This window comes from Leptidea sinapis, chromosome 34 (genome assembly GCF_905404315.1).
Source record: "Leptidea sinapis chromosome 34, ilLepSina1.1, whole genome shotgun sequence".
NCBI classification, from domain to species: domain Eukaryota; kingdom Metazoa; phylum Arthropoda; class Insecta; order Lepidoptera; family Pieridae; genus Leptidea; species Leptidea sinapis.
Window position 1 is genome coordinate 11,291,278 of NC_066298.1, and position 13,660 is coordinate 11,304,937.

A 13,660-nucleotide genomic window follows, 5' to 3' on the forward strand; every position below is an offset into this window, starting at 1 on the left:
TTTTCTATCTTGCTGTATCTCCGTTAGGTCTCTCTTGCAGGCATTATTCGTCTTTCAAATTCAAATATTTTTATTCAAAATAGGATTTGTTGTCACTTATTCAATGTCAAAAACTGCCAACAATTTTAAAAAGTATCTATGCCTCAGGCCTGAGAAGAACTGGCGCAAGAAACTCAGCCGGCTTCAATTTTTTTTCATAAAAAATATGGTTACAATGTAATATCGTACAATCAAAATTATTATTTAGCCTGAGTGCGGTCGCTCCATTCCCAATCTGTGTTATCATTAAGAAAGTAATTTATGTTATAGTAAGCTAACACATAAGTTTTTTAAACAAATATTTGAATTTCGTAATGCATTTGTTTTGAACATTCTCTGGGATATTTTTGTAAAAGCAAATACGTACATCGCCCCACAATCGACTTACTAACTTGAGTCAGTTAGCCGAGTTGTAGGCATTAAAAGTTTATGTCTGTTCCTTGTGTTAACATTATGGTTATAACAGTATCTAGCAAACGCTACGCTAGTAGGTTTGGTAGGTTATATTGTTAGTAAGTCCATTATTCAAACATGGACGTAAGTTGATAGCATAGATATTGATCTTCTAGTCAAGTACTTATCTGTCGCAAAAACGAAATATACTGACAACTGAAAGAAGAATGTCAGTTAATAGTTGATATTTGGACCTATAGTTAGACCACAATAGTCTTATAATAGTCATTTAACTATACATTTTCGGAAAACGAAACAAAATTCAAAATGAGCGTATACAATATGTGGGATAAAGAATTAAAAGAGCCTAAATTAAAGTCATCTCTTTCTAATGACTGGAGTTTTGATTCGCCGATTGCAACACCAAGGTCATCTTCACCGACGAGTAGGGCTGGTGATTCGATATTTCGTAAATATAATGAGCTTATTCACTCCAAATCAAATTTAGCGAATGATGCCAAGCAAACTGAACCTCTCGAGAGACCTTTCGATTTTGATGATGAAGAGTTTGCATTTGGTATAGACTTGCTAAATAAAAATGTTGCTTGTGTTGGCGATAATATAACGAAGTTGATTCAAATGGGTGAGTAGCTTTTATATAAAAGATCCTTCTCGTTTTTTGTTCATAAAGCTATCTCTGTTTTGCTTCAACTTTTATAGAATTATTATGTTGAGATATCAAAATTTATTAGCACTTATAACGGGAAAATTAGCAAGATTCAAGATTTTTTAAGTTACCCGATATTTCCACGTACTTAAAACTAAGTTCTAGTATGTTTTCTAAAAACCTAAGATGATTTAACTGTCGGATATCTGTGCGGGCACTCTTGATGCTGATTCTCCCGTTTTTATTTAAGAGATCAAGAGGCTCATTTGATGGAGCGTGGTGAGGCAATCGTCCTTGGATATCCGCAACACCAGGACTCAAAAGAAGCGTTGCCGGCTTTTAAATTGAGAGCATGCTCTATGCTTGAAGTCCCTAAATCATATCGTTTCTTTTTTTTATGGAATAGGAGGACAAACAAGCGTACGGGTCACCTGTTGTTAAGTGATCACAGCCGCCCACAATCTCTTGCAACACTTGAGGAATCACAGGAGCGTTTCCGGCCTTTAAAGAAGGTGTGCGCGTTTTTTGAAGTTTCAATTCAAAGTTTCAGTTGAAAGAAAGTTCATTCCACAGCTTTGTAGTACGTGAAAGAAAGCTCCTTGAAAACCGCACTGTTGAGGACCCCCACACATCTAGATGGAGGGGATGATATCCTAACTTGTGGCGTGTCGTGCGAAGGTGGAATTCGGCCGCAGGAATAAGGTTAAACAGCTCTTCGGAACACTCCCCGTGATAAATGCGGTAGAAGATACACAATGAAGGGACGTCTCTACGCAACGCCTAGTGATCCAGCCGTTCACAGAGCACTGGGTCCCCGACAATTCGAGCTGCTCTGCGTTGCACGCGGTCAAATGGATCGAGCTGATACTGGGGTGCGCCAGACCAGAGATGACAGTAATACTCCATGTGTGGCCGGACCTGTGCTTTGTGGAGCGCTAGAATGTGGGCCGGCTTGAAGTATTGCCGTGATCTATTAATGACGCCCAGTTTCTTTGAAGCTTATTTGGCTTTGCCCTCCAGATGGCCACGGAATTGGCAATCGCTCGAGATTTCAAGACCCAGTATTTCGATACTAGGCGAGGCTTTAAGGGAAGTGTTGCCGAAAAACGGTGATACGACAATTGGGGTTTTTTTAGTGGTAAACGCGCAAACTTGAGTCTTCTGGGGGTTAAATTGGACAAGGTTCAATTTACCCCATTCCGCGACCTTCTCAAGAGAGGACTCGATAGAAGACACAAGTTGCTCCCGGCACTGGTCGACGATTTCCCGAGAGAGACCTGCACGGCCCGTGTATATGGCATCACCAGTGCTGTCGTCTGCATAGCAATGAATGTCATGCTGCCCATCTATGTGTTAGGTATACCAGAAGATCACCTGCTGACCAACCATGGCGAAAGCCGTATTGTCGGTCGTTGATCAACTGGTGACCCTCTAGGTATACGAAGAGCTGACGGCTAATTATGCTCTCCATGATTTTGGAGAGCAGGGAGGTAATAGCAATAGGCCTGTAGTTTGCCGGATCCGAACTGTCTCCTTTTTTTTGGATCGGATGGACAAGGGCTGACTTCCATGAGTCAGGGACTCCGCCTTTGGAATAAAAGTGCCGGATCTTTGTGCCCAGCGTCACAACCCAAGTTCGATACGTCTGTTTTTTGCAGTCGGATGCTGTTTTAACTGACGCATCGAACCAGGGCTGTGATCTGCCACCGATCGGTACCACAGAGCTTGGTATAAAAATATCCATGCCCTGCAGTATCACATCGGCTACTGCAACGGTGCAGGCACTAGGATCATCCGAAGGGAAACAAACCTTGCACCAAGGGTAGGATGCAAAAAAGGGTCGCATCCTATCCCAATCTGCTGACTTGTAGTGCCAAATGCGGCGGGTCGCTGGTGGTCTGCGACGTTGGAGTCGGATGGCCACTACACTCCTGACCAGGCAATGGTCGGACGTTCCGAGAGGGGCGTCGACAGAGACCTGGTAACTATCGGGATGTGTAGTCAGCAGAAGATCCAATAAGGACGGCATATGGCTATCCACATCCGCGATCCGCGTTGGTGACTCAACCAATTGGGGCAGACCATACGCCAATGTGAAATTATGCACAGATCGGCCTGCGTAGTCTGTCGTGTACGTGATCCAAGCCATTCGGCATTGTGCCCCTTGAAATCACCCAAGACAACGATTTCAGCGAAGGGGATCTGTGCAAGCACGTGGTCGATTGCCGCTTGAACGCAGCCCATGAGATGATCGGTTTCTGCGTTACCACTATGGGACCTGTATACACACGCATAGATGCGGACGCGGTCCTCTAAGCCAGAGAGTGGACAGGTCCCTACCCTCAAAATTGCCGAGACGGTGACAACAGAAATTCTCCCTAACGTACAGACATACCCCGGCATGAGGCAGAAAATTGTGCTCAATTTTGTACCCGGGGTACGTTAAATATGACATCATGACAGGGGGATAGCCACCGGTCCTCAACACTAACCCATGCGAAACATAGTGGCACTAGACCGCTACTTCACGCCGGTATTCTGTGCGAGTGTGAGTGTGAGTAATTAACCCGGACGAGTTTGGCCCGATTGTTCTGATGTCAAAAGACGGCAGCGTGACTCTCCCACTTCTAAAAAGCCCTTACTCGCCTCTTACGATACCCATGGGCCTGGGACTCCTCTATTCTTTTTATACCCCGGGGAAAGCACAGTTTCGGGCAAATTGCAGCCGGTAATTGATTCCATAAAGTGGCTGTGCAAGGCAAGAGTTTTTCTCCTAAAACGCGCTGTTGTAGGATGCCAGATGTCATGCCTGCAAAATAAAGTGTCCTGGACGTCCTCATCTAGCCTTTCCTCGCTGGCATAATTTGAGGGACGACTGGACGAGCAAGCGCAAAGCTTTTTCCATTTCGACTAGATCAGTGTTTACATGCAGTATCTAACTGAATAAGGACAGTTTCTCAATTCATTTTTATTCTGTATCAATTGCTTATTGATTTTATCCTTTGGGTTGAACTGGAATTTTGTCAAAAGGTTACGCATTTGGGTTAATCTATATTATATCTCAAGATAGGGCGTTTTCTATGATTGTACAAAGATAAACAAATATGCAAAGTAAGTAGTATAATAATGTGTGTAATTGTGATGACTTTTCACTGAAGCAGAAAATGACGTCCAGCAATAGCACTTGAATTAAATGTGTTCCTGACACAGCGTGGTCCTCTTCATAAAATATAAATCAAGGAACACCCTTTTTTGGTAGTGTTTCCAAGTAGCTAAGATACCTATACCACCTACCTTAAAAATTGTGCATGCTCTTATTTACGAAACCACTTTTAATTATAAATTAAATCAAAATTACTCAAACCTATATAATCTTAATTCAAACATCCTTAGCTTAGATGAGTAACTTTTTGAGAATTTTAAATGCTTTAAAGTGACCTGGGGGCCTACCATGAACTCTTATTGCGATTCAATTGACAACCTAAAATTAACTGCTTTGCTATTTCGTACCACGACGTGATTAGAGCTATCTAATTTAGGTTGACGTCAAATCAACTTATTAAATCGCAATGATGTCAATTGAATGTCAAAAATGATATCAAATGAATCGCAAACTGATTTAGTTCGTATATTTGTACTATTTCAACCTAAACTGGATAGCTTATGTGTCAAAGCGAGCGATTCGAAAAAAGTTGCTACTTCCTCAGAGGAAAGTGAATCGTGTTGTTAATAACTTTTAAAAAATAGTGGAAACATACAAAAAAGAAAAACTTTATTGATGAAAGATGAGATTAGAATACTTTATTGGACTTTTTTGTAAAACAAAATTCTGAAAATAAATACCAGAAATGAAAATACTAAAGACGAGGCAGTAAGGGCCAGGTGTATAGCCTGTTCGCAAGAACGAATTGCGAGGTGCGTTCATAACTCGTTATTTTTACGAAAACACCTAAGCAAACATTTAATTTGTAATTCAAACAACTATATTTATTTATATTACTATTATTTAATAAGTACAAAAAAGGGCTTAATGGTTTATAATTTGACGCTATAAAGTGCAATTTTAAAATGTATTTTAAGTATTTTCTCTGCAAAATACCGCTAAAATCATATCATCTTAGGTTTCGAAACGCATTCGAGTAAGAGAGACAAACTGATGCAACGACTGTAGAGTGTCATGTCTTTCTCACACCGCGGACCACAGACAAATTTATTTCGTTCATTCTTCATAAGCTATCTAGACGCCATTCAGTAAAAAGCATTTCATGGTACGAATTTTAGTGATTCAGTTTAGGTACCTATGCTGAACTGCATCGCTTATTAAAAGTTGATGGTAGGCCTCTGATTGAAAATTCGTAAGTCAGTCGTTGAAATTATGAATGGGTTTAATATTCCAGTTCTCACTTCTGCTGGCACTTCCGGAGTGCAACCCGTCTTTAAAAGTATTTTCTTCAGTTCTCATCCCGGTATAACAAAAATCGGTATTTTCAACAAATACTTTTACCAAGCAACAGAACAAATAATACATAATTATTAATATATTATAGAAATTGATTAAGTTATTATTTACTTATTACCTAAGCCATCACAATTATTTGATTATTATTATGAAACCAAACAAATTATGTAAAATGGGGCGAAGCCATCTCTAATGACTTTAGATTAGAGTGCGGCGTGCGTCAAGGAGGGCTAACCTCTCCGGATCTCTTTAGCCTTTATGTCAATGATCTGAATGTGGAACTTAGGAGTGCCGGAGTTGGCTGTCATATAGGGAAAACGTGAGTGAATAACTTCAGCTACGCTGACGATATGGTGCTTTTAAGTCCCTCAATCAGAGGCCTCAGGAAACTGCTGGCTATCTGTGAAAAATATGCAAGGCAGCACGGCCTCAAATATAATGTAAAAAAAACACAAATGATGGTGTTTCCGGCTAAGAAAGGTCTGGAGAGAATTCCGATGGTCTTTTTAGACGGTGTATCCATAGATAGAGTGGACCGATTCAGGTACTTGGGGCATATCCTAACTGAGAATTTGTGTGATAGCGAAGATATAGAACGCGAGCGGAGGGCTCTGGCTGTTCGATGCAATATGCTCGCACGCCGGTTTACACGGTGCAGTCCTGAGGCGAAGCTGACACTATTTAGAGCATATTGTCAATGCTTCTACACGTGTCAGCTTTGGGTCAACTGCACTAAAACTGCACGAAGCAGCATCAGAGTGCAGTATAATAATGCATACCGTATTCTGATGAGACTGCCCAAATATTGCAGTGCGTCGGGCATGTTTGCCGACGCCAGAGTCCCCGATTATTTCGCAGTGATAAGATCACGAGTTGCTGCTTTTTGGTCTCGCATTCGCGAATCCGAAAACGAAATTCTCAGTGTATGCTCTGAGCACCCAGAGAATCCTATACTCCATTACTGGCTTTCGGTGCATCGTAACCGGAAATAGTATTATCAGTACATTACTTTTTGTACGAACCCCCCTTTGGGGCAATCTTAGTTTTAAGTTATTTAATTATTAAGTACTGTGATGTATACAACTTTATTTTTAAGTACATCTTATTCTATTTCATTCAATTAACTGTAATGGGTTTAAAATGCCTGAAATAAATGACATATTATTATTATTATTATTATTGCCTTTTAAAAGAAGTAATTGGCAACTTTTCAACTCAAATGTCATTTGTCAAATGGCCTAAAGGGTTAATTACCATGCCATAAACTCCAAAAAAAAATGTAATTTGTCAAAGTAACATCAATGATTCAATATTCAAAACAGTCAAAATTTGCTGATTGGAATTGAAAATTCGAATACTTTTAAAATCGGATATACTAATAATTATAAATAAACTATATTAATTAATTTAAATTCTTAGTTATAGTTTAATTGAAACTATTTAAAATGCCTGAGATGTCACTAAAGGATACAATAGTAACTTCAATGAGCGGTGTGTATATCGACCAAGTTTTGTTTATTTATACTGTTGGTTATATAATTATTGTTTTATCCCAAATCTCTGACATATTTATTTAATTTTAGACGCGGTTTGCTCTACTTAGTGATTGCCTATTGCATCATTTCTTGGTAAAGCTAACTGCAGGAGCGCAGGAGTAATGGCATTAGATGATAAATTCGTCTTTGGTACATACAGATTATGAAATTGTGTGAAATTTTCATTTTAACTTTTTAATGTTTGTTTTACTTAAAGCAACATGGAAATCCTGTGAATTGTGTGATAATCCATTAATAGGCATTTGCAATGTTCTAACAAGTATTTTGAATTTAATATTTGTTTTACATTAAATATAAAATAATTACTTTGAATCCTTGAAATGCATAATACTATATGAAGAAGATTCAATACTTGACAAATGATAGATATTTATGTGATTTCTTTCATTCACACATTACACTATAACATCAGCAAATTAATTCAAACTATAACTTTAATATTTATTGTGTTAATTATTTAATGATTTGACTCATGTTATAATTCATACCAAAACATAAATTTATGACTTCTATTTAGTGGTGGAGACTAATTGATTGAAAATTGTGCTATGTGCATTAGATTGTTGATTTAGTAGTTACTCACCATAATTATTTGAATAACTATTAACAAACTACTAATTGTCGGAATTGTGATGCCCCTTAAAATTTTTGGTTCAATCCTGAGTGGCACTGCATTGTGAAGGGCAGGTGTGTTTCACTTAGTGTCTCTTGCTTGTCTGTTCACATAGAAAATAATGTAAGATTTCATATACTTCCAAATTTATGTACTTTATAGATTCATTGATAATAACATGTTAATTATCAATTTATAAGTGATCAAACAATAAATTTTAGACTTAATTTTCAGCTCAAGAGCCATGGCCAGACAATGTGAAGTTGTTTCAACCGTATGAAGTAGAGCAGATTCTGTTACCTGATAATGCTAGCTGTCTTGCTGTGCAAGCATTTCTAAAGGTTTGTTCCCTTTTTTACTGCTATCTTGTGCTGCATTGTCTGTTTTTTTTAAACTATTCTTTTTATTGAAACTAAAATTAAGGAGTATGCTGGATTCAAACCAGCACTGCTGTTTACTCTGCACTTCCAGACACCTCTGATGCTGCTGCACCTCTTAACCTGTAAAGTTTTCTCCTAAGCTAATTCAAATATTTTTATTCAAAATAGGATTAACAAACATATTTTCACTTGAATATTTATTAAAATCACAAAATTTAAGCACACAAAACCTACAAAATACATTTACAATGTTAAAAACACAAGTAGAGAATGTCATTGTTACAACTACTCACTTTTGGGATTAATTATATATTAATTTTGTAACCAAAATTTATGGAAGATTAAGAAGGACTCTAACGTGTGACTCTCGGGTTCTGTCCGAGAGCTCTTACAACTGAGCCAACCATTTGAGTGACACATGCTTCGTACATCTAGTGATGTCTTGTTCAACTCTCAGGTTGTGGCTTTGAATAGTAAGTTTTACATTAACATTTTTTATATATAAATAATATATTGCAATCTGTCTACGACGACATTCATCAATAGGTCATGAATTTAATCATTATATAAATATAATAATCATTATTTAAAATGTAAAAATATATTTTAAACTAAGATAGTTTATAAATTAGCAAATTTTTTGACGAACTAAATAAATCGTAAACTTATTATGAAACCCAGAGTTAAATGATAAATTCTATTGATATAAATTATTTATTTTATAATCCAATGGCAACATTATTGATAACCTAATTAGTGTGCTTACACATGAAAAGTCATTCCACTACCCTTGGGACGATGATCCCTTGATCGATAATATGATTTCTACACAACTTAACAACAGTCATGAAGGCATTTTCAATTGAAAAATCCTTTTTTTATTTCTTTTAAAAATGTCCTACAGGTCTTGCTTACTCGCCTAACCAAATTGTTCCGTGTGCCACTGGTACTAACACTCAACTCAAAATTAAATTCAATCTCTGATGATCTTCTAGCGTAATCAATATATGAAATCACAATGGGCCAATGTCAAGTCAGAGCACTCCTGCTAATTCTTTATGCAAACCCGTTAAACCAATCTTATAGATAGGTTTAACAGGTTATTACCTAAATGTATATTTTTTCATAATATTTTCAATTGATAAGAATATAATGAGTGATTCAAAACTGCAATACAATGTGTGTGAGGGAGATATCATCCATCTCTCAGCTTCATATATTGGTCGGCTTTGCGAGTTAAAAGATATGTGGCTTGGACACGGTCATTTTTGTGATGTGACCAATGAACATAACAAATGATTTGAGTGTGAAACTTAAATAGGTAGTTCTATATGTCATATAGTATGAAACATTACTAAGCATTATGGAGTGAAAAATAGAGCCCTAAATCTGTTAAAATCATATTTAAGCAAAAGAGTTCAGATAGTCAATGTAAATGGCAAACGGTCTTCGGGTAAACCTGTGGAAATAGGTGTTCCACAGGGTTCTATTCTCGGTCCTTTCTTGTTTCTTATATATATTAACGATCTACCGTTTGTGGTAGATGATAGCCATGAGATTGTATTGTTTGCTGATGATACTTCACTTATTTTTAAAGTGAAGCGACGTGTGGATATTGATGACGAGGTAAGCAATGCACTCTCAAAGATAGTGCGTTGGTTTGAGACGAATAATCTGCACTTAAACAGTAAAACAACAAAGTGTTTACGGTTCATTACACCTAACACAGCGGAGGTACAAACCAAAGTACTTATAAATGACCAGAGATTGGAACTTGTGGACACTACGGTCTTCTTGGGTATCACGTTAGATAAAAAGCTTCAGTGGGGTCCACATATTACCCATCTAGCAGATAGACTCAGCTCTGCGGCATATGCAGTTAGAAAAATTAGAGAGTACACGAATGTTGCGACCGCTAGATTAGTGTACTTTAGTTATTTTCACTATTTTCAGGTGATATATATCAGCTTGGTTATAGACAGTCTCTCAAAGAAAAATTTAAAGAAATAAATATTATGACTGTTCATTGTCAGTACATTTATGAAAATTTAATATATGTTCACAAAAATCGTCACCTTTTGCTCTTAATAGTGATTTTCATTATTATAACACTAGAAATAAGGGATTGCTTGTAACTAATTCTAGTAGGCTTCATAAGATACATAATAGCTTTAAGGGTAAATGTATACACTTCTACAATAAAGTCCCAGCCACTGTTCAGGCATTATCTATAAATAAATTTAAATGTTTTATAAAAAAAATGGCTCTGTCGTAAATCCTATAACTCCACTGCTGAATATCTAAATGATCGGACAGCCTGGGACTAGATTGTGATTATTTTATAGCGATAGAAATGACTGTACAATATTGTATATTTTTTTTGAAAAGAGCGCAAAAAAAAGAATGCTGGGAGAGTTTCTTGCGCCGCTTCTTCTCTCTCAGAGCGCCATTTGTTTCCGAAGCGGTAGTAGTATCTAGTAGTATAAGAAATGACATCAAAAAGAATTCTAAAGGAATCAATTTTGAGAAAATAAATGCCTTTTTATGCCTTTATAGTTTGGTTATATTAAAGAATATACAGCTAGTAAAGACTAGCTGACCCGGCAAACGTTGTTTTGCCATATAAAGTATAATTCACGCGATAGTTTTATAAGTAATAAAATATTGCCTATACATATATAGCCTGTACATCATTTTGTTCTATTGTCAATAGTTTTTGCAGCGCACGCAAAAATAGGTTTTCGATTTTACACCTTGTGTTACAAAATAGCAATTTTATTACGGATCCCTAATTTTGAAAAATAAAAAACATAGCCTATAGCCTTCCTCGATAAATGGACTACCCAACACTGAAAGAATCATTCAAATCGGACCAGAGATTAACGCGTTCAAACAAACAAACAAACACTGCAGCTTTATAATATTAGTATAGATAGAAAACAATCCCGGCTTATTTCATTATTTCATTCATATTAATTCATTTGAAATTATTATTAGTCACCTATAGTCCAAAAATTTTAGTGTTCTGTGTTCGTAATAATAAATCTGAAACAGTCCTCTTAATAAGAAATAAAGTATCTACTATTTATTTTAATTATGGGTATTAAGGTTTATTATCAAAATGTTCGTGGTTTACGAACCAAAACACATGCCTTTTTAAATAATCTACTTTCAAATGATTATGACGTTATTTGTTTGACAGAAGCTTCTGCCAGGAATTTTTGATTACGAAATTTTCGATTCAAGATACTTAGTATATCGCGCGGACCGCGAGGGAGCGGGTCGTGGTGGCGGCGTGCTGGTGGCCGTGCGCCGCACGTTGCACGTCGACGAGCGCGACATCTCCGCTACGCCTCCGTCTTTGCCGCACGCCGAGGTTGTTTTCGTCAATATTGTCCTGTCTAAAGCACCCGTGTTGAAATGCTTGAAGATATATTGTGCATACTTTCCACATAGCCCTGAACAGCTCGACGGACAACAAGGTCTTTTCGAATTTCTGTCCAATATAATCATGAATAATTCAAATGATAGATATTTAATTTTGGGCGACTTCAACATAAGTAATGCTAGGGGGGATAAGACTCCAAATCATGTATTCAGTGATGCATTGTCAATAGTAAATCCGTCTAGTGGAAATCTAGAATATAACTTAAACTCTTTTCTTTGTTTCGCTGGATTATATCAATTAAATAATAATAGTAGACTTCTAGACTTAGTAATAACAAATTTTCTTTGCTCTGTTTCACGTTGTTCTGAACCACTGATAAGCGAGGATGCACAGCATCACCCGGCATTAGTAATACGTAGCGCATTGGATCAGGAAATATCTTGTCTCCCTCCCGCACCGCGGCTAGTGCGCCGTTTTCACCATGCAGACTATGACGCGATTAATAATGCTCTTTCTAAAATTGACTGGTGCACTGAATTAAACTCTGACAATGTCGCAGTATCAATTGATATTTTTTATAACATTATCAACACTATAATAGATCAATACGTTTCTCTGAAACAAGTTAAGCAATCACATAGATACCCATCCTGGTACTCTAAACGACTTATTAAAATAATAAAAAATAAATTAAAGGCTCATAGAAAATGGAAAATTTATGGTCTAGAATCTGATTACCAACTTTTCTCAGAGCTTCGGAACATTCAGAAAGAAACACAAATTTCATGTTACGTTACTCCAATTCTTAAAAGCGGTGATAGACACGATATAAAAAACTATAGACCTATATCAAAACTTTCTACTATTCCTAAATTATTTGAGAAAATAGTCTATGATACTATTTACCCAGCTGTAAGAAATATTTTATCAATAAACCAACACGGTTTTCTTAACAAAAGATCCACTGAGACCAATCTTTGTGAATTAGTGGATATAGTAATTAGGGCTATGGACGAAGGACATCAGGTTGATGCCATTTATACTGATTACTCAAAAGCTTTTGATAAAATATCTCATTTTATATTAATTAAGAAATTAGCTGGCATCGGTATCCATGGCAACCTTCTAAGATGGCTAGAAAGTTACCTTACACATAGAACCCAATCAGTAACGATTAAAGGCTATACTTCCAACTTTGTCCCCATTACTTCTGGCGTTCCCCAAGGATCTCATCTTGGCCCTTTATTATTTAATATTTTCATCAACGATATAGACAATTTATTTCGGAATACAAGCTCTCTTCTATACGCTGATGATAATAAAATATTTACAAAAATTAAGAATTCAGGTGATAGCATCCTCCTCCAGACTGACTTGAATAAGCTTGGTAATTACTGCTTAAAAAATGGTCTCACTATAAATATTGAAAAATGTTGTGCCATAAGTTTTTCAAGAAAATCTAATCCAATACTGTATAATTATCAGATATATGACACGAAATTAAAAAGAGTTCAAGAGGTTAGAGATTTGGGGGTAATCCTGGATAGTGAACTCACATTTAGAACCCACTATGATCGTATAATTAATAAATCATATAAAATGCTTGGTTTCATTTTAAGGCAGGGAAGTGAGTTTAAAAAATTGCATACATATTTAATTTTATACAACGCTTTTGTCAGGTCACATCTTGAGTATGCGTCAGTTGTTTGGAACCCCTGCTATAATATTCATATAAACTGCATGGAACGTATTCAAAATAAATTCATTAAGGATTTAGAATTCCGACAACATTTAGATCCCACGTTTAATTTTCACTCCAACGATTTAAGTTCTTTGAAAGACCGTCGAACCCATAGAGACATAATATTTTTATATAAATTATTACATAATATAGCTGATTCTCTATATCTATTAAGTAAAATAGGATTACACTGCAGAAGGCCTACATCCCGATGTAAAGATGTATTAGATGTTGCCTATGCGAGAACAGTACATGGAAAGAACAGGTTTATAATTCGGGCATGTAGCTGTTATAATAGAGCATACAGTCATATTGACATATTTCATGAAAAGTTAAATGTTTTCAGATCATTGGTTTGTGATAATTTAAATAATTACTGATTTTTTTAACCCCATTCTTACATTATTTTTTCTGAATACTTATC

General features: G+C 36.4%; 1 protein-coding gene across 7 annotated transcripts in view; it reads left to right on the forward strand.

Moving 5' to 3' along the window:
* The first annotated feature begins 693 nt into the window (after positions 1-693).
* LOC126974898 (metaxin-2) overlaps positions 694-13,660 on the forward strand; it is a 36,146-nt gene continuing 23,179 nt past the window's right edge. The window contains exons 1-3 of one of the 7 annotated variants that reach the window (XM_050822617.1): positions 6,879-7,049; positions 7,142-7,243; positions 7,962-8,068. In XM_050822617.1, coding sequence (XP_050678574.1) covers positions 7,216-7,243; positions 7,962-8,068 — 135 coding nt within the window. In that variant the 5' untranslated portion in view covers positions 6,879-7,049; positions 7,142-7,215. Of the gene's footprint in view, positions 1,076-6,860; positions 7,050-7,141; positions 7,244-7,627; positions 7,851-7,961; positions 8,069-13,660 lie in introns of those variants that run through there. The other 6 variants (XM_050822614.1, XM_050822612.1, XM_050822615.1 and 3 more) reach the window with 6 other exon arrangements.